The sequence below is a fragment of the Haliotis cracherodii genome, unplaced genomic scaffold, assembly GCF_022045235.1.
Source record: "Haliotis cracherodii isolate W230 unplaced genomic scaffold, xgHalCrac1.p SCAF_2, whole genome shotgun sequence".
Taxonomy (NCBI): Eukaryota; Metazoa; Mollusca; class Gastropoda; order Lepetellida; family Haliotidae; genus Haliotis; species Haliotis cracherodii.
In genome coordinates, this window is record NW_027266275.1 from 52,825,970 (window position 1) to 52,848,923 (window position 22,954).

The 22,954-nt window shown below is 37.9% G+C and overlaps 1 protein-coding gene across 2 annotated transcripts; it reads left to right on the forward strand.

The window, feature by feature from the left end:
* Positions 1–2,754: 2,754 nt before the first annotated feature.
* LOC139469251 (protein PERCC1-like) lies at positions 2,755–22,425 on the forward strand. Of its 2 annotated transcripts, none has more exons than XM_071251390.1 (2): positions 2,755–2,786; positions 19,538–22,425. In XM_071251390.1, the coding sequence occupies exon 2, from the start codon at positions 19,821–19,823 to the stop codon at positions 20,691–20,693; it is 873 nt and encodes a 290-aa protein (XP_071107491.1). In that variant the 5' UTR covers positions 2,755–2,786; positions 19,538–19,820; the 3' UTR covers positions 20,694–22,425. The 2 variants fall into 2 exon arrangements, with proteins under 2 accessions (XP_071107491.1, XP_071107490.1); XM_071251389.1 differs by lacking the exon at positions 2,755–2,786 and adding an exon at positions 8,726–8,842.
* The last annotated feature ends 529 nt before the right edge of the window (positions 22,426–22,954 follow it).

Below are 22,954 nucleotides of genomic sequence, written 5' to 3' on the forward strand. Positions count from 1 at the left end.
GACTATTGTCTAAAGCTTGCTGATAAAAACAGCTTTATCGAGCAATTGTTTTTACTACTACTACTATTACTATTATTATTATTACTACTACTACTACTACTACTACTACTACCACCACCACCTCCACTACTCCTACTGACAGTAATTTTCTAAAGCTACGGATGTCACCTGTTGTGCAATCACAGGACATGCAACCATCCCTTCTGACAACATCAGGTGTTAATCTCCCCCAAAGTGTAGCAGCCACGCTCCATCAATGGTTATCTCTGTACAGGTGACACTAAGACACCCATGTCTTCCCCAACCAACACAGATATCAACACTGTATATACCATTGCCTGTTTTTAAGGTTTATCTATGTATAGTAGATTTCGTGATTCTGGTAATCTCGATTGGCAACAACTATAATGGCATGTATTATTATGACGAGGGTTGCGAACGAAAGCGACGTCATTGTTTGGGCGTTATCTGGCGATTACCTGTCAGGTGTTATACGCAGTTAATGCAATCAGTTGAGAGGAGGAGCAATGAGGTGTGACAGAAACGGGGTGTAGCCGCACGACTGAAAATATTACTGAACATACTGAGCACCAAAGACCAGTTAGTGATTAGAAGTATCCCCAATGGAATCATTTTATTAAAATATGACGTTCAATTAGGTATTGGCTCCAAAGCAGACAGACAGACAGACACATAATTTATTTGAGTCTCACCTCGTAACATATATAGTACATTTGGAATAAACTCTTTAAAAATATCTCAGGAAAAGGTTTATAAAGTAACGAGCCACTCCCTACGGAGTTATTAGAAACTATATTACATTGGTAAAAACATGTATACATTTGCACATATATTACATACGAAATAGATGGCTGTACCAGGCTATTCACAAAAGAGAATAATCTATAGTACTACATGGTGTAAAGCATCCGACCTGGTTGTCAAAATATTTTTGCAGATCTTGGAAGTTCAATTCTGGGCTGGACAGTATAAAACCTACTTTCTGTAAATTACTAAAACTATCAAAATTAGAACATACATAACGACATTTGGAAATAAGATAAAACTTAAGATCTTCATAGTGTGGACAATATAATAAAACAAGCCTTTTATCTTCTATTGTCGCTATCATTTGCTTGTGTAAGTTGGATAACACTCATTAATCACAACGTAAAGGGACCGACCATTTGTTATTATGGGGCTGGGATTTTATATATAAAAAATAATTTATCACAGAAAATTCTTGAAAAAAATATTTATGCTTCAGACTGTTAAACATACTTGTCTTGACACAACAAATACATTGTTGCAAGATGTTTAAAATATATATATTTAGACACATGATTAAATAAAAAATATATCTGCTTTTGCATCTGTAAAAAAAGGCAAAAAAGTATTTAGTCTCCTAAAAAAAATACTATCACGACCCCCCACCCCACCCCATTAAATGGTCGGTCTCTAACTTGTTTTGCCAAAACCAATATGGAGGAGTACAACACATCTGATGACATTCTTTCTAACCATGACAATGTGTATCAGCAACATTTATATTTCATTACATCCTCGAGTATAATATAGTTACAGAGTAGTGTACCAAGTGTGAACACCTTTCAAAATAGTTAGCATAAGAATCGAAACATTTTGAGATAGTTATATATACATCAAACTTTAAACCTAAATGTAACGTGCGGCAATGCTCGCCTTCATTGTATGTACATTGACTGGTGATATGAAATGCAGCAGGCATCTTGAATATTCAAAGGCTATAAAGTGTTATTTTTCGTAAAAGCGTGAAAAATATTTATATTCTTCTAACTGATTTACTAACATAAATCCAACATGGTATTTACATGCAATGTATTCGTTATTTATCTCCACGTTTATATATTTTGTAATCTAATAAACATTTATATTTGCGTGAGGTACTGTTATTTCATTCCAATATCATCTGTCCTTTGCCTTTTTCTGTTATTGGATAAGTTTTTATAATATCATATCAACTAAACATATTAGATCATCAGATCTTAAGGAAGAAAATGAAAACGGTTTCGTCAATACATGGGACTCGTCGAAAATGAAAGTTAAGATCAGGGTTATTTGACAAAAACAAATGTCAGATGAAGCTTTAAAGCAAATAATGTCAACATTTCTTGTTTCGAAATGCGGAAATAATTTTATATTTACTAGTGGCAAATGTTAATACATGTTCGTCATGAACATATTGATTGTCTGTGGCGGTATCATTATTTTAAATTTAAGTATTTTTTCACCTTCTTTTCCGTCGCTTGATATTGCCCTTTCATAACGTACATGTATAGTTGATTTCCACATTTGGAGAGAAAGATGTGAACAAATAGTTTATTTGGTGCGGATCGTCGTTTAAATTATTAAATTCACATTCCCTGAAATATGCTTAGCCATCGATATCTCTAAACGGTTTTCCCCTTCGCTTTAATTCTATTTCTGAAATAGTTATCTTTTTCTTATCCTTTTTTTTCAAAGTTTGCAGATATGAAACAAAAAAGTCATGCCAATACTGCCTCCATGTTTGTCTGTTTCCCGGCATCTGCTCCATCTTCAACGCGTGGATGACACTCAGCCTATCTGGGAGGAGGTGCCCCTTGCTGGGCCTCCACTCAATCAGCCAATCACAGCAGCGGGGGTGAAGACTTCGTCACACGTTCTTCCGTGTGATATTGACAAGCCATGTGGGTGGTACCTGTACTTCTTACTTGAGTCACCGCACAGGTGTAAGGTGTGGAGAAGAAACTTGCAGGTGTAAACAGGTAATTTAAACATTTTGTTTGCTTTCTCACACGTTATATGTAAATTTATGTAAATGTGTCACACCATGTATTCTACTGACTCTGTATGATTGCAATGTACTCGATTTGGACAAATGCTGTTTAAATATTTGATATTGTTGTTCTATTCAGAAACATTACGTTGCAAAAGTGTTGAACATTTAGTATATTTGTCGTTTTTCTCAAGACCCATGTTCATTTGAGATCCCTTCGGTTGGATAAATCATGATTAGTTATGCAAGAAACATGCTTTGTCTTTATGAAGATAATTACAAAATGAACGCATGGTGTATGACGTAATGAACGGCATGTCCCGTTTATATGTGTTCTTACACATGCAATTAGTTAGTGATAATCTATGGTAATTTTCTATAAAATTCTATGACAATATTGGTATAATAGTAAAGAATATAAATTCAGTAAATAAAAAAACCAGACTTAAAAACTCAGAAATGATGTACAGATGTTTACGTTTACATACAATTGAAAGGGTTCAACAACAACATAGATTTTCTGCCCAATACAAATCAAATAATTTAAATATAAGGACCGCATTTAAGCTATTTATTTCGGTTAACGTTGTCGATATTTGATTTTTGTATAAGTTTACGTTGAAACTTATAAACGTTGTTGATTAGATTATCATATGTAATTATAACACGTGTGGTAGGCACTTTATAAGTTCATATATATTATTGTCAACTTGTACCATATCTCTCTATTAAGCAGAAGGCTGTGATTAGCGATATGTATATAACAATATTTCTTAAACCATGTAATTGGTACCTCCGTATTGCCTCTGTGTGGGGGAATATATTCTCCTGAGTTAAACAATCTATATTTGCCCCTCAGTTCTGGAAGAAAACAATTTTTAAAATTGGATCAGAGTGAAAACAAAATGGAATAGTGCATTAAATAATTGCTATCTTCTGATTCCAGTGTTATTGCAACAATATAAGAAGACACGTTAAACGCTGATATCGTACGTAAATTAACATTTTCAGTTCACCCACCAACATGTATTTTGAACTGTGTACTGTATGGTAAGTAAAAAAGGAACTTGGGTGGGTTTTTCTATCTCAAATTAGTATTCATATATTTCAAAGATACTAATATATTATGTATGGGTTTAGAATAATTGAGCAAAATGTGTTCGTTTTTATATTCAAAATCTAAACAAGTGAAGAAGTAACATTTTGTCACCACTACTCTATAGAATACACATATATGTAAAACACTTCGAAATCATGCCTTGAGATGGAATACATCTCAGTTTACATCCCTCTGCCTTTCAAGCATCCCAATTCTTATGCACAGCGTAACAAAGACAAGAGCGGAGGGAGGAGGGTGCAAATTATACCATCACACACGTGTCACTGAGCCCTGTGAACCTTGTAATACCAGAAACAGCATGGAAAACATGACCAAATATAACACTATACTGATATTTGAACACATTTTTACTATTTACAAGTGGTACACTGTCTATGTATCAGTGTAGAAGGTTGCCATTTAAATATACTCACTCAATGAGACATTAGAAAGGGCTAAATGGGTATTGGGAACTAGAAGATTTGTGTTGACCGAAAAACCAGTATTAGATAAACCTCAATATTTACATTCAGAAAATGTTTGAGACTATGAATTGGAATATAGATTAGTGCGTGATGAATATTGTAACTTGATTAATCTTGTTGTGATATTGTACATACAGTGATGACTTAATGAAATATATTTTAACAGGAAATGTAGTCTTTTTAATACCCAACTTGCACTGATTTGATGGTTTTTCGCAAATTCTAAGATTTATATAATTTCGACATCGCTTTTACAAATAACCTTACTTTACCTCCCCAAACCTTAGCGGGGATGGTAACTTTCATCGAGAATGCTGTTTAAAACCATCACAGTCATTGCAGAATTTCTGTTGTTATTTCTATCTCGTAGTGATGACCCGGTGAACGCGCTACTTGTATTGCATAATGGTATAATATCAATACTAGGTGCATTGCATGTATAGGTGAATTTTAGGCCCAATAATAAGTGAGATATTTCTCTATAGTTTCCTGAGTATGCATATAAGTTAAAAACAGGTTCAACAACTTACAAGAAATGCATCCTTCAGTTGACACTAAATCATTTCAACCTGGCTTCCACCGTTGTGCATCATGTAGAGCACGGGTCAAAACGTTTCTGTCCAGATTGACGCTTTCAGTTATGTTTACAGACGACTCTGGCTGTCATAGCCAATACAAACAACTACAACATATTACACTGCCTATTCAATAAATGCTAGGAAGTACAGTATGATAGTTTAATTTGAAAAATAAAACATGTTTATAATTACCTGTTCCTTGTTCCGGTTATAATGATAACTAGTTGAAGATGTACAGTCTGTAAAGTTTAAAAACTTCTCTGCGATGTCAACCTATTGTCCGGAAACCTTTAAAGGGCCATTTGTTTTGTTTGTTTTTTTTAATTTCAAGATACTAAATTGAAATTTCAAGATACATACCATATTGAAATTTCAAGATAATAAATTATTATTTTTTTAATTTTAGTTTGAAATTTCAAAGTATGTATCTTGAAATTTCAACTTAGTATGTTACAATTATAACAAAGCATCTTGAGATTTCAACATAACATCTTGGAATTTCAACTTTAAAAAACGGAAAAAAACAAGTGCCCCTTAAAGACTCCGTACTATTGTTTAAACACTCCATTCGTTTTAAGGAATGAGCATTTGCTTGTGAATGTTTCATGCCTGTATTATCTTGAACTCACATTTCGATTAACGTAGGTTAATATTTGTTTTGACACTCATGTGATTTATTTATTATTTTGTTGATACTCGAACCCGCATCGTATGATTTGAAAACGTGAGTAAGTCGACCTCGGTTACGGCGGCACATGGTAGAACATAAACAAGAGTTTAACAAACTATGATACATCTATGATGATTTTGAAGATGCAGTTCTGTCATGGGAATCTTGTTTCATAGATTTCCCTACGATTATCAAGATGCAAGTTTGGGACGAAGAGGAAAACGTCTTCTATGACACTCACTGCACTGAATGAAAATCACACGTCTGTTGAATTCTCTAAATTGAAATAATTCAATAATCATAGGATTTGACTTATTTCAGTTATATACTGGGCGATTCTCCCATATGCTACACTGCATGTGTAATACATTTGGAATCGCAGATTTCGTTATTGGGAGCAATGTGGTAAATCGCGATGGAGCTTCAAGTTATCAATATTATATTAATATATCTGTACTTGTTCCTGTAATGCCCCCATAACAATCTGGCATATTTGAGTCACTGAGTCCCTGTATACTCTACAGTATTATATTTATTTACTTATTCTTTGCAAACATATGACTAAATAATAGAAAACGCTTAGGTTGATCGCTCATTATAGAGCGCCGCCGGAATAATAACATAAATGTGTTTATCTCATAGAACCTCAAGCCATTCGTGCCTCGCCCTGTATTCGACAGTTGATAAATACTACCAACAATATATTCCAGAAATAACAACATTATCGTCTACATTTGTTCTGTTTGTGTCTATTATCGAGGTGTACATTCCTCTCTGATAACCAAAAGATGAACACAGAGAGTCGTTCCATTTCTCACATCATGTCCTCCTTCTCATTGTGGTGTTATCTCCCCTGTCTATCACTCGTCTGACACGCATTGTCGCCAGGTGGCGCTATCCGTAACCAAGGTATCGTCTGTGCAGGCAGGGTGGGGCACACAGAGAGAGAATGTCTGTATATTGATGAGACAAGTCTGACGTTAACGTCCGAGACTGTGTTAGAAGTATGTTTTACACATGTTTGAGAGAAATCTTCACTTGTAATTGTTGATTAAAATTGAATGTAAAATTATGTGTCGGTTTAGGAATATACCTGGGACTTCATTTTCTCACCTGTGCCCATTCTGGGTCAGAATAAGTCTTCAGTATCTCCTGTTTGTCGTAACAGCCGACTGCAATGAGGATCGGTGACCCTGTTCTGTAACTCATCTAAATGTATGTCATTATACCCCGATGTCGCAGATTGTTGTTCTTGCTATCACTGGTTTGTCTGACTCAGACTTTAATATAATTCCGGTCGTCGTGATATATCTGGAATAGTTACAGACTGTGGCATTAAACAGAATTCACTCACTATCTCAGAATGAAATGTATTTCAAACTACAGTTATTCAAAGGCATGAAAACGTTGAAAGAAATTTAAATACAGTAAACTACATTTATAACACGATTATAACGAACAGACGGATATAACGAACTGGTTTTTTTTGTCCTGGCCATTTGCTGTACATATATATATATATGCTTATAACGAACTACGGTTATAACAAACTAAAATATGTGGTCCCCTTGAGTTTGTTATAACCGTAGTTTAGTAAGTTTAACATACACTTCAAAGCCTTTCAGACAGTACCCACTCGCAACAGCACCCTTGTTCAAGGTTCCCTACATTCGCTAACTTACTATTGAATCAGTCAAAGCAAGCATTCAATGATGAGCTATATCATCTATATCTCAACACATTTGTTAAACTGATTTAACATACTTCAAAAAAAGAAAGTGTAAAACGGAACATGTGTGGCCTTGATGATGGACGGGATCGTCGCAACCACTCCTCACATCCTACCCTAAAAGGAAACGTCCTTGAAATCATACCAAAACACAACCGTGCTTCTCTTATTATCATTAATAAATGGTACGATTATATCTAGGAACTGGGGCCCTGAAGTAATTGCTTAGCATTGGTATTCGTCAAGGTAGCATGGCTTCAGGAAGGAATACCCAGGATCATGTGTTTGTCAGGTTTTCCTACACAGCCGGACTGACTCTTGATCTGGATCAGTAGTGATGACGTTCAGTTATTGCAGGCACAAATTCATGGGATAGTCCTCATGTATTATCAATTTCACTTTGGCATGACGAGTTCCAGCCATTATATGTTCTCACATCAGTTTTGAAGTGGCTAAAGTTTTACGTTGGAGGTGCCATTTGGGAATTGCCCAGGGCACCGAGAATTGATTTTTATGTGATGTTTGAATCCAGTTCTAGCGTCTAGCTGTTCGTGTTGACAGCTGAGGCTCATCCATTTTTAGAAAATCATTAATTCCTGCGATAACAGCGCATTGTCCATACTCCCTAAACATGGGATGTCATGCTAACTATATCGGTCATCTTGGGATTCTCTACCGTGATAAAACTTTATCATGATTCCATTTTCGCAGTAAGAGTCATAATGGATTATATTCTTTATGCGTCGATGTTTAGTTTTTACTCGTAGGAACAGAGTAGCATTGACCTACTTTATTTTTTTAAATTTTCAGTCTATGATAAGATGTCTCAAAGACTCCAGATAAAAAAATGTCAAGATGTAAAGCAATAATTTATATGAATGTTGTGTTTCGTTACCTAGGCGGTCTAGGGTATCTGTAGAAAGTGTTATTGACAAATGTGATAATCTATCAAATTAGGTTTCAAGAGCTTTTCAAAGAGCTTGTGTATAGAATTCATATCGAATACCGATAAGGCAGTGAATTGAGAAAATATTACGGCATCTGTTAATCAAAAACTGTCAGTACAAACCAATGGAAATTCGCCTTGATGATTATACAACGTTAGATTGCAGCTTAGATAAACAACGTAATGATAACCTTATATGTACCGCTAAAAGGGGAGGTAACTGCCGTGGAGCATGAAAATGTCCGACAGGTAAATAGTCCAATTAGTCGCATGTTATTACAGCAGACGATAAATCCCCGTCTTCTGATTGGTTAAAGGCAGACAGCCCCGCCTCCCTTGTTGACAGGTCGATCTCATGTTAATGACAGCTCTTCTCTGTCATGTAACGGTCACTCAGATGCTCAACAGTCAAGTAGGACGCCATTTCGGAACATTTCGGAAACGTATTTAGGAAATACACTGCCATGAAAGACATACACCGTTCATGGTGAATCACTGCAGGAGAAAGCTGAACGTACCTGTAATTTTCGATCGACAGGTGAGTCGTTGCCCATTTGCACTATATCCCATATGAACATAAGGTGTCGAGCGTTTACATACATTACCACGCGTGTTATCTACCGATTGTTTACATTGCAGGTTATCTCAATGAAATACCCAGTCTATGCCAAACGACACGCCTGTATATCGTATTTACATCAAACACGAGTCCCTTGTGATTCATACCAGCATATTCAATAATTGCAATGAAACTGCTTGTAAATCACTTCCCGTCGGTATACAATCCCGAAATACACAACTTGCTTGTATGTTATTCGACAAAACCTAAGTTTATTCATATTTAAAAAATCTCGTCAATGAAAAACGCTTTTGTAAACATGGCAATTACTGTGTTGTTCTTAGTGGCATGGCATGCATATGTTTCTAACAGCCTTTATATTTAGTATACTAGTCTTGTGTTATTTCTTGAACTGATATTTCAGTGTGATAGACGTCCAATGTCGTCTTGACTTGTCATCACACATTTGCTAACTCTTCACGTCCCTCTCATCCTGCCCTATCCCCGCTCTCCGCAGGTGTTAGTCCGACACACAGCACTCCTCTTACAGCTGACAGACCGCCTCCGTGGTCTTGTGGTAGAGCGTCCGCCCGGAGAGCGGAAGGTCCAGGGTTCGATCCCGGGCCGCGTCATACAAAAAGACGTTAAAAGATTGTACTTGTTGTTACCCTGTCTGGCGCTCGGCATTAAGGGGCTAAAACAAGGACTGGTCGGCTCGGAGTCAGTATACTGTGTCTGAGTGGGGTATTCATGTTAAACTGCGGCATGGTATCTCAGTGAGCTAGCACTATAAATCGGCATCAGTCCGGACTAGTACAAGCAGCCACACACACACATACACGCGCATGCACGTCGCTATATAAGTGCAATAATCTTGGACGCGACGTTAAACCCAATTTCACCTCACCTCACCTACAGCTGACATATAAGTTTTAGAATAATATCTACGGTTAAGTTGGGACCTTCCAAAGATTTATCAAAAATCACTTCAGTATGCAGGGTCTACTCGAACAGCACGAACGAGAATGTTGTGTTGAGTGTGCGTTGAGCCTATCCCCCAACCCTCCATTCATCAATAGGGCAGATATACAAGGGGCTTGTCCCTATATCAAACTCTGTATAAATAATGTCTATCCACGAGTCGGTCGTGGTTTGCAGCGTGTCATTCTACTAAGCTCGATCTAACAGGTGAGTAAAAAGTCATGTACTCACGTCCACCCACTCACTCATTCTATCCATCATCGTCGACACCGCCTTGATGTGGTAGTTGAGGATGCCTTTACATCGGCACGTACACATGAGTAATTAAATATATGTCGTATAGATTACTTAACAAATATTAATGATATAAATTGGCAACTGCATATGCCAATGTCATCAGTTTGGACAACACGTCTATATTTTTTGTACATACCAATTGTAGAGTGTCCCAGACTATACGTCCATCTTCTACAATAGTTCTAGCGTATTGTACTATTTTGTTCTTTTTTAAGTCCAGTATTACCACTACACCGTCTCGCTATTACTACTGGTCAACCATTACAACTTCTACGTCTCAGTGTTATTACTAGCCTACTATTGCAACTACGTGATGCTCTTACTGCTTTTGTTACCAGTAGTCTAGCATAACAATAAAACTATCTAGCTACTACTAGTGTAGTGTTACCATGATTGGTGTATTTTAACTGCAACCATTCCTCGATGTTATTTGTTGATTAATGGTCTATTTTAACTACAACTATTCCTAGATGTTATTTGTCTATTATTAGTCAACTTCAGCTACAACTATTCCTAGATTTTATTTGTCCAATATTAGTCTATTTATCTACAACTATTCCTAGATGTTTTTGTCTACTATTGGTCTATTTATCTACATCTATTCCTCGATGTTATTTGTCTATTAATGGTCTATTTTAACTACAACTATTCCCAAATGTTATTTGTCTATTAATGGTCTATTTTAACTACAACTATTCCTAAATGTTATTTGTCTATTATTGGTCAATTTTAACTACAACTATTCCCAGATGTTATTAGTCTATTATTACAGCTAACACAACTTAATGTTACACCTAATCTAGTACTACTGCGTGCATTACGATTCTAGTGTTACAATGACTACTACAACTACTATGACTACAACTGGTATAGTGTTACAATTACTGCTTATCTAGTACCAGCTACACCGTGTCTTGTATTACAACAGCAAATATTTCAAATATAGTGCACCACATCAGTCTGCTTGTGGCTATCCCTACCACAAGCCACCTCTACCACTATCTATTTCGAATGAAGCAAGCAACGCTGTTGCCTTTTTACCCATGTTCTTTGTGTCTAAATAAGAATACAGTACAATAATAACCAATATAAATTAAACCGATCTCATAAACACGCAACCAAATGAAGGTTTAAAGAAAAATGTGTTACAAATCACAAGCCTAGAAATAGTTTACAGGGAAATGTTTCTTCCTGAATCAGAAAAAGTAAATATATTTTTTTGCAGAAGCGCACCAGATAGACATTGGGATACAATAAATTTAAATTTAATGTCTATAAATTTAAATGAAAGCTCGAAGCGTCAAACACAAGTGCAGGCGTTTAAAAATTTAGATCAGGCATAAAGCAATGTCCCACATAAGCACTGTGCTTTAACGCTAATCCTATTACCATACAGGGTTTGGTTGTAGATTGCAATCAGCGTGTTAGACACTGGTACGATATGCCACTCATAGCACTGACGCGGACAAGGACACGCCACGAGCATCGTCTCTGTGTGGTCCCCTAGTGGTATGGTACCCACACCACTTGTACACCCTTGGCGTTCGTTGCCCCCCTTGCACTTATTGACCATTTCAGATCAAACGCCGTAATAAGTGTCCAATCATCAACTTCAAATATACACCTGGACAAGACTACAAGTAGGTATTGACACCCTTGTAAAACCCATACATTAAAGTCAAGTACGTATTTGCATTTTATACACGGAGTCCATAGTAAGCCTGTGTGCTATTGTGTATTGTATGTGTATTGTTATTCTAGTTCCAATATTCCGGGTAATACATCGCATACAATGTTATTTTTTGCGTTTTATTAATGTATACTACTGCAATAAACAGTTTATTATTATATAGTACTATTAAGGGATATATAGAAATTCCGTGTGATAAGCAACTAATAGTTGATACTATGTATCCCAAAGCAACATAAATCACTATTTGATACTCTCAAAAATTTTGATGTGTTGATTTGGTAACAAGTATGGTCGTGGCTATCAAACATCTTTCATGTTATATCTGCTGCATGTGTTATTTTAAATGTATGTTGACATACAAAAACCTATTCCTGTGAACGAAGTAGCGACGGTTTTGTCATATGACACATTGTAGGCAGTTTCACAAGTATCAAACTTATCGAGCCCTCGTCTGAAAATGTTTTATTATTATTGTGTGAATTCAAAACAAAATGATAATACGTATTTTTCACAAACTAATTTGAGTTGCCACATGTAAAACTGTAAATATCAACTCTCTCTAAACGGTTGAGCAAACCTGGTTGAGCCCAAAATTATTTAGTTTTCTTGTTATCATTACAATCATTTACAAACCTAATCTCAAGTTATAAATTGAGCTGGAGCAGGATGACTTCTGAAGCCTGAAACTTCAAATTTTGTGGTAAATATATTGTTGTGTGGTTTTCGCCGAAAATAAACAAAGCGTATTGCATACAGAGGTTGAGTTTATCACTGCGGAGTCGGCGTGTCTGCGGTTGTTGTCTGTTGGCCTTGATGTACTGCGCCAGAAGCTAGACACTACTTGTGAAACACCCGGCTGCTTTCACCTTAAACAGGTTTGATCACAAACTGTCAAATAAATTCAAAGAATGCGATTAAGGATGTAGTGTCCTTCAACTTCTTCTTTAATACACACTGTTTCAGAATGGATATATATCACCAACCCAAATCGACAGTTCAGATGACACAACGGCAGTTAACGTGAAAAAATTGCCAGAACTCAATATGACTAAATTGACCGATAAATTTAAGCTACCCCAGGCCAGCTAAGTAAAAAATATGTGTCTATGTCGTAAAACGCCAAAGAAAAAGTATCCTACACATCCAAACTGTGTTCTAAAATCAGTCTACGTGTGGTATTAAATTGTCTTGCTGTTCATTAACTATTAGGTATGGACATAAATAAACGCGTCAATAACAAAAGCAGATCTGTTAAGAGAGTCGCCCGTAGATTATCTGGTGACACAGTGACTTAAAGCTTTAGTTTGAAGCGTGATATGTTGTTTCTCATTGGCCACACCGGACTATGTTAGAACTCGGCGTGTAGAACTATGATGTATATGTTTGTTATAGCTTGCTGTAAAGGGTGTTCCTTCGAATGATACTTGAACAGACTGGAAGCGTATTTGCTGAAGATTCACTTAAGTGTCTCATAACAATACACAGTAAATTGTAAGCTAGTTTAACCAATGTAATAACGCACCATTGTCTTTAAGTGGTGTCTGGAATCTGCATATCAACAGACATCGGTTATGTAGACACGAGCTGTAGACGCTATTTGCATATACCCGTGTGGGTGGTATTTTGTTGCCAAAAATACTTTAAGCCAATATTGAAACACCACATTCTGACAAATAGATTATACACATTTGTTTTAGATTAAATTTATTAGTAATATGTATTTTCTCATTTGCTATTGACGACAATATGTGCGATATATATATACACCTGTTATTGCCTGCAGATATTTCATACAGTCAACGGAAATCGTGATGCCATTTAACCTTTAACGTTTAAGTTATTATTGTCCCAGAAAATCATAGGGCCTTCGCTGTTTTCCTGTTTGTATCTCCCATAAACATATTAGGTTTTGTTTCATGTCAATGGGTGTTCGAAATGTACCTTCACAGCTCAAATGTATAATAAGTCATGATGTTACATTAGATGCAAATGACGCTTAATAATGAGTTCTTACGAAGGATATTGTTAGACCGATATACATATTACGATATTTCCGAAATAATAGTGAACGGAGATAGGAGATTTATGAGTATTGAATATCTTAAACCTTATGAATAGGAGTGAAAGGATGTTTAATGTAATTACAGAAGTCATTAATAAAGATATGTATGCCATTCATTGTCATTTAGAATGTTCTTCCTGGCGTGTGTCTGATGGCATATAAATTCATTGATATTATTTACATTTTCACTTTTACAGTTGGGCGTTTGAATTGAGAAGTAGATTGGTAGATGGGGTTATGGTGTCTGATGCATGTGTTACCAAAGCTGTGTTCTTAATTTTGCAATTATATATAGGAATACATTATTTTTCAAAATGGACCAAAACAGGTTGACGAAAACAGTCATTTCGTATTAGCAAAACTCTTACCAATATATACCCTTAACAGGCGCATAACGGGATGGTTGGTTTCGTCGTCTTGGTACCCTGTACAGTGACTGAGGTCAAGAACACCTGTAACACCTGTTCATGCCAATCACGATGCAGCTAACCATTACCTGCATTTGTGTTGGATGAAAAGTCCAATACCCGAGTCGTGTGAAATTATTTTCAGTCTAATAAGCTCAGATAATAATACTCCATATCGTTACACTAAAATCTATTGAAAATGATGCTAAGTTTGGGCTGGTAGCTACAGACGAAACGTTTTATGACACAGATTGGAACCATGCTCTCAAAGTGTTTCAAGTTTTACAAGTCTTGGCCTTTCATAAACATGTTACATTCACATAGACATATAATCACTTTTCTTCCGTAATGTATTAATACTATGTTATGGCAAGGTGTAATAGAGGAAAGTAAGATCATACCTCAAATCAGGCTATTCCTACATACGCTGCCGGACAAAAGAAAGTATACATATGGAAATTGGATTTATAAAAAATTACAAACGTTTTCATGACGTTACAAAGCTGAAAACAGTGGCCGAAACACTACAAACTTAAGGTCCCACACACACAACTATTTTACCTATTTCAAATACATCACCATCGAAATACCATTTCGTGTTTGTTTCATTTTAGCCACCATAAAAAATGGGTGAGTACTTTATTTTGCCCGGCAGTTTAGGAAGTAGGACATCAGCCGGGAGACTGTGGACAAACGAAATCAGAAATAAAGTTGTTTTTGAGCCACCAATACAAGTGTCAACGTCACGGCACCTCCCGACAAGAGATGGTATCCTTTTTGAAGCATTTCAATGGGGTGTTATGGCAGTAGATTGCAGCTATACCTAACCCGAGGCCTACTCCCTCAATTAGTTTTCTCTCCCCTGCCGGGTGTCAAAATCCCTCACCCTAGTTTTGGGGGATAACGCTCATTCAGAGAGGGTTTGATAAATGGGGAGGTGGACGGGGTGACGTGAGGGGGGACCACGCTGATTTGGGAAGAATCAATCATCAGCCACCCAGCCTGTAGACACGAACGCCGATCGCTGGATTTGTCAATAGTGGATTATTATGGTTGGTATTTATAAATGGCATTAGGTTTAACCATTATATGATTCGCTGGGATCTCCTATCACACGGCGGTCTGTGGGGGCGGTGGTTGACACAATGCTACAGTAAAGCGTCTTGCAGGCGCCTGGTGTTATAGCGAGTAGAACCCCTTGGCTGCAATGAACATTATTAAAGCTATGTGCAAGTCTAATTGAGAACAATTTTAAGAAATTTTAGTTTGTGAACTCATCTAAATAGGTATAGGTGTAAGTAAAGTCTTTATTAATTATCCAGCATCGTCCTGATTATGTTTCTTGGTTTCTCAGTGCCAGAACGTGCTCATGGGTTTCATCAAAATGGTAAACGTGGAAGACTTGCATTCAATAGAGCTGTCTTCACACACAAACTTGACGCGCCGTCATATAACTGAAATACTGTTCAAAGCGGCGTGAAGTCGAACTCACTGACACATTCTTTCTTAATCAACATAAATCGGGGGTATATGACGCATGTTTCCCTTCCAATTATAACATTGCTATCACATATTGTAGTTTTCCTTTGATGACGAGCCATCTGATAACGTGGAAATATCGAGTGGAAAAGCATGACAATGTTTCTCGAAATGTGAAACTTATCTCATGCTTGAGCTCATCCTACGGTGTTTAAGGGGCGGTGGGGTAGCCTAGTGGTTAAAGTGTTCGTTCGTCACGCCGAAGGTCCGGGTTCGATTCCCCACATGGACACAATGTGTGAAGCCCATGTCTGGTGTGCCGGGCCCCGCCGTTATATTGCTTGAATACTGCTGGCAGCGGTGTAAAACCAAACTCACTCACTCATCCATCTTCCCGAGACAAGGGAATTCACTGATTATAAAAGTCCAGTTTTTACCCTTGCCGAACTCGGCTGCAATTATGGAGTTATATTTTGGCTTGACTAACGAGTCCATGCATAGTCCAATCAAAAAACGCGTAACGAAATCGACATTCGTTTTGTAAACAACATAGATTTCAACGTGCAGATTTGGGTCGACTGCAGGATTTTCATGAGATGTGTGCTGTCAACTGGTCGTCGACAGATATTTTCCAAATCTTTACATGTTTATAATCAAGGTGGTCACGTGATTTGATGCACTTCGCGTGGTAAGACCCGTTTTATTTCTATTTATAACTTGATGTCGATCAGATCGTCTTGACTGGGCACCTCCATGTTTGTTTGAAGTAAATGCAAGTGACATGAGCGGTGGGATCTGATTGGTCAATAGGCGGGGCATAGAAGGGACATAACTCGTAATAGTCACTAGTGGCGCTACGATCGAGCCCAGAAATTCCATCCTAGTTCGGTAAGGGTGGAAACTGACCTTTTACAGTCACTTAACTCCCTTGCCTTGGGAAGATGTCACTAATTCTACATAACGCAATACTATATGGTACTGTATATAGAATGTGGTAGTCAACAATCTGTCAATAAACACAGTTGGGTAGCCCAGTGGTATTGATGGTTGAAGGGCCGAGTTCGAATCTCGAAATTTGTGTCATCTTCGAGGCAAATGAGAGGTTCCCTCTCCGTAATATAACTGGAATATTGCAAAAGCAGCGAAATAGCACACATACTCATAAACATGTGTATTATCTGAATCGGTCACCGTATGTCCAGTCCATCTTTAGTGGCGTATATTCATCTTTTTATGAAATCCAAGTCCATCTTTGGTGGTGTATTTTCATCATTGTATGAAATCCCAGTCCATCTTTGGTGGTGTATTTTCATCATTGTATGAAATCCCAGTCCATCTTTGGTGGCGTCCCAATTCATATTTTTATGAAATCCCAGTTCATCTTTGGAGGTGTCCAAATTCATCACTGTAGGAAATCCTAGTCCATCTCTGGTGGTGTCCCTATTCATCATTCTATGAATCCCAGTCCATCTTTAGTGGTGTATTTTCATCATTGTATGAATCCCAGTCCATCTTTGGTGGTGTCCCAATTCAATTTTTTATGAAATCCCAATCCATCTTTGGTGGTGTATATTCACCATTGTATGAAATCCGAGTCCATCTTTGGTGGTATCCCAGTGAATATTTGAAAGTGATCCAAATCCATGTTTCTATGTGGTCCCAAAGAATGTCACAATTCATAACTCGTTAGGTCCATACCTTTCTTTGGTGGTGTCTCAATTAATCCTTCTTGATTGTCTCAACCAAACATTGTAGATGGTGAAAAATGGGATGCTGAATATGACTGCAGTGGTGGTCATATAAAAAGTTGGGAATAAACCTGAGGGGAGTCAGCGTTGGGATGAGCCATGCAAAACTATTAGCACATAAAATATCATATCACATGGAAATCACCTGTCAAAACTTAACGCCAACCACAAATTCGTAAAGAGGTATTCCTACGGATCATTGTACAATATAGTGTATCACAACAACAACCCGAATCTATACATAGTCGGGACACGTTTTGACAAAGAACCGTATCCTTTTCTATATCATGTTTAGGGGTTATGGACGCAGCAGCCGCCTGAGTCACCTTAGTTCGCTTTACAGTGTTGCATCCCTTAGCCATACCAGGATCCGCTAGTGTTTGGTTCGAATCCAAAATTCGCCTAGATTATCCGTTTCACTAAGGTGGTAAATGTCTAAACGTACGCCATTTTGGGCTTCCCTCCCACAATATACTGACACGCTGTGATATAGCTGAAATAATGTCCAAAGGGGCGCTCACTCACTGTATTGATTTGATGCGCATGGTTTAAATAGAAAGGCGTCCTGATTTTGTACATACCACCTTCTGTTGCTTCACGTGTCCACTACACATCTTTAACTACACGTGTATGTGTTAATGCTCGTAACTTCCATCTGTTTGCTCGTATATTGACATATAACCACACTCTACACATAATCACTTTATCAGCTAATACATTGCCGTTACTATAACCTTATCACCTGTCAAAATGCGGAGCTTTCCATTCCGTCCGCCATGAGAAGTAGTTCGTGCGTAAAGATAGCACCTGAAGGGCCCTCAGTAAAGCTTAGGTGCACATTGAAAGTTTGAACATGAGTCTATGGGTTTGGACTCGGCAACATAGGAGTCTACAAGTACCTTCCTTCACGCCCGTGTGGCAGTAGGAGGATGCACCGGAAAGGGAAATGGTTGCGTTGGTGGCTTACGGGAATTGGCAAGGTAACTCCTGACACTGTTAGAAATAAGACGGTCATGTCACGAGCTGCAGCTTCAAACGTGACCTTTCGACTATTGTAGTTCTTTGATCGAAACGTTTTATAGCTGTATATATTAATGGCTGTAAATTATCACTTGTTCAGTTACTCCATGTTGATGAGCTACCGTGATGGTGAAATGAACTCCCTCTATGCTTCTTTGATATACTCTCTATATTCCACAATTCACTAAGTCGCGCTAGATTAAAGATATTTTTGATAATGCTTTCGTAGTTTTGCCGAATTTGATGATTCAATAAGTAGCAACATTGAGATAGGTAACGATATTTGTCACTGTTCCGAGAAAAGTATTCTTACAGACTAAATCTATAATTCAACTTCCCTCAGCTTAAACACAATTGTTTTCCCTCTACTTCCCTCTACCGCAACTGACACGTGAGGAAAGTGTTTGACGTGTCGTCTTCTCAGAAGCTGTCTCTCCTCAGATTCACTGTTGGACGTAGTTAGGAAGAGAGACGATTGTTCAGCAGCAGTAAACTGTTCATTACAGCTTATCTCCCGCTATAAATGTCTATGTAATTCACAGAACACAATAGCCAAGTGTCAGCAAGCAGCAGACGACACAAGCTGATAAAATAGGACACACACACACGCACAGCGGTAGCAGACGACAAAGTAGTGGAATTTGTTCAAGCAGGTCTAACTGTAGGATTAGAGATTTCGGAGGTGCAAAAAGTGCGTTAGCATCAGAAGTGGAAAACGTCCGTTGCAGATGCATTTATGTATTTGAAGCAGACGACACACTGGTCAAAGTCCAGATCTATCCTATCTGTGAGTATGACCGTCGTGGTTTAGTCCTTACCGGGGTGGGTCGGCTGATTAATGAAACCCTGGCAGGCAACAGAACAAACCGCCTTTTCCCTGCTGATCAGCCCACTTCATGTTACCACGTTGACTCGCAAGGAGATTGGACTAATGTACGACCTAAGTGTTTAGTTTGTGCTTACTGATTAGTTGTGTTCTCGTTCCAGGCAGACCGATCTGATAGTGACCGCTACACCGACCACACTGGGATATACAGCGGAAGGCAGCACATGGAGAACTGAAGGACATGACGCCAGCATCTGCTTCAAGTAAATTTGTCTCTCTGTGGGTGGTGATTTCCCGAGCTGTCGACATTTAGTGCAGGACCTAATAACACAAGGAGGCGGAATTGTGATACAACAACAGGGGATTCCAGGAAACTATTCACTGATGTTTTGGGCAGCATGTTGAAGTTTGAACTAGACTAGCTCAGAGGGAGTTTTCCAAAGGATGCATGGCACGGAAATAATGGCGGCTGTCCATAGTGCTCCTCATCTTCCTCAACCCATCCAGGTACATAACTTCCCATCAACCATCCTTAAAAAGAACTACGAACCGTATGTACGGGGTGTCGACAATCACTACGTCAACGATTTTGAAGATGATGACGACTTCAGTGATCATGACTCTCACTATTCCGAAGACCTCCAAGACGACCTAGACCGAGCTGAGGTCGTACAAAAGATACCCAATATAACACAACAATTACTGGACTTTACAGAAATGGTGAATGCGGATATCAAAAAGTTTTTTGGTCGGAATAAGAACGAGGAAGATGCATGTGACATATACGAGGACAAGTGGATGCCGACCAAGTCCGGGCGTGAACTGTATTACGCAGATCTGTTAAGAGTGGCTCAGGGGGACGTAGATGTGTCCAAAACCAAGGAGGTTGTATCCCCGATCTCACCAAAGACCGACCCTGATAACAGGCATAGGTTTAGTGGGAAACTAGATGCCAAGATAGGATTGGGTCCACTTAATGAACTATTTGACCTCGGTCTTCGGCCTTCAATTATAGAAAAAGATAATAAATTTAAGAGATTAAAACGAGTGAGGTTAGATGATCAGAAACAGACTGATGTGGTCCCCATGCACGACCGTACGTTTCCAGACTCGTTCTGGAAGGAACCTGGTAGTGAGCGGCCAACTGATAACCACAAAACGGAGACAACAACACCGGGTATTCTGAACTCTTCTAAACCTCCAGACTTTAGTGATCTCCTTCAAAGTTGGACAGGGGGGCATAGTAATTTCCCAGAGGAGATGTCTAGTGAGGGGAGTATGGACTCTTCAGTACCAGCTGATATACAACACTTGTAGCAGGCGATGTCTTTGTGTTTCCAGTTGCACAGAAAGTTGCAAGATTCTCATTGAAGTCACATTGACGTAAATCACTTCATATCATTAAATAGATACAGAAAACACGAAGAAGACGGCATTCGTATCGCCCAAGCGCGTATGCAATGAGCGCTTAAGAAGATCCATGACTGTGTCTTTGGAGTTCCATTATACAAATGACTCCAGTAACTGTCACCATTCTATGATTAATAGCGCTATTCGTAGAATCTCAAAATTGAATTTGATTGAACATGTTATCCGAAGATTTAGAACAGACTCGAACAGCCACATGGTACTCTGATCAGAATGCAACAGACTAGAACCTATTACTTCAAGACGTCAAAGAACTATAGGACCTTCACAGAATCAGTTGTACCGGACAGACTTTCTTCATGCGGCATAACCTTGCCATGCCATGTAGTCACAGCAGGCCTTTCAGTGCTGACTACTGGAACTCATGTTATTCATTACCTTATGTACGCCTCACTTAATCACATGTTTTGGTGTTTCCATGCTGGACACAGATCTGAGAATATATTATGTTTTATCATTTTTTGGAATCACTTTCTTTCTCACTGCCATTGATAATATAATGTAGTCCCACATCAGATGTCAATTTTTACTTTAGTGGCTTGTATGTATATTAGCTTTAAGATAAAGAGGTGATAAGCGCAAATTATATCACAATATGCACCGAAACCATTTACAGTGTTATTGGATACTGTTTGGAAAAAACTCAATTTGAAACATGAATATTTTGATAGAAAACTGGCATAGGTGCAATGCAAGATATTATCTAAATGTACTTCCATCATTGCATGAACTGACTAACAAATGTTATTCCAGATATCCTTCACAAGTCGATACTGACAAGTTACATGTTACCATTCTTTGGAACCGAGGGGATGTTAAGGGTATATTAATGTGTTTTGATAGCTATGTTTTCATTTATCACTTGCTCATTAACACAGGGTACAGTTTCAGTGCAATGGTTTGTAATGACTTTTATCAACATATCGCTTTAATTGCCATTCATCAGTGAGTGAGTGAGTGAGTATGGTTTAACGCCGCTTTTAGCAATATTCCAGCAATATCACGGCGGGGGACACCAGAAATGGGCTTCACACATTGTACCCATGTCGGGAATCGAACCCGGGTCTTCGGCGTGACGATCGAACGCTCTAACCACTAGGCTACCCGACCGCCCCCCATTCATCAGGAATAGACAGCAATGAATAATTATTTAATCATAAGCAAATGGATACATTCTGCCAATTTCCGATTGCCAGTGCAAGACACTTTGTTTTATTCAAGATGTCCTCGTGATGAACATGTTGTTCTCAATCGGAGAAGATTATGAGAATGAGGGCACGCGGAAGGGTTTAATCCGAATTTTGTATTTTTCAATATTTCATAATTTAACGACATGTATTTCAAAGATGCAACGTTAAAGAGATTATCCTGATAAATTATGACAAAATGTTCTCTTTACATGTTTCCTTATCGTAATTTCAAAATTCAAACGATATTTATGTATCACAAGGTCATAAACTATCTCATCTTATGTAAAAGTTTCATGTATTTTACACTCATTTTTGTCTTTTTCTATCTCATCCTGGGAGACCTTATAACCAGGATGTGTAAAACTGACGCGTTAGGATAAAAATGATATTTGTGTCAGCTTTAAGTTATTATTGATTATACAATGATTGCTGTGAGAGAAAGAGATTAATGCACGATAATAAAATAAGTCTTGCAAACCCATTTCCTTGTCTTTCTTGCGTATTGAGTATAAACAAACACGGAACACATATTCCTATTTATTTATTAAATCTATCATTAGAACATTCAGACAGACAGATTTATATCGTATATGTGTCCATGAGGCCAATAGTACAATGATATTTGTTGTAGGACAATTCGTCGTGCAGCACCACTGGTATTTTGCAGCTGAATAGATGTACATGTTTGAGTTTTATTAATATTCAATGTATCATCCTTCTTTCAAATATTTTATTTAAAAATCTGCGAGTTTGAGGAGAATGTGGCTATGTTTGCTGTTCATTAACTGTACACATTTTCTTTGCGTTGGATACGTGTAATAATAGTTAGGTAGGTATTTGATTCTTATACCTTCACATACTGGACATATTAATAACACATGGTATTCCTCTTCTTGGCAATATTTGCAGTAGGGACACAACGATGCTAAAACATCATTATGTTTGGAGTGTCTGTATAAC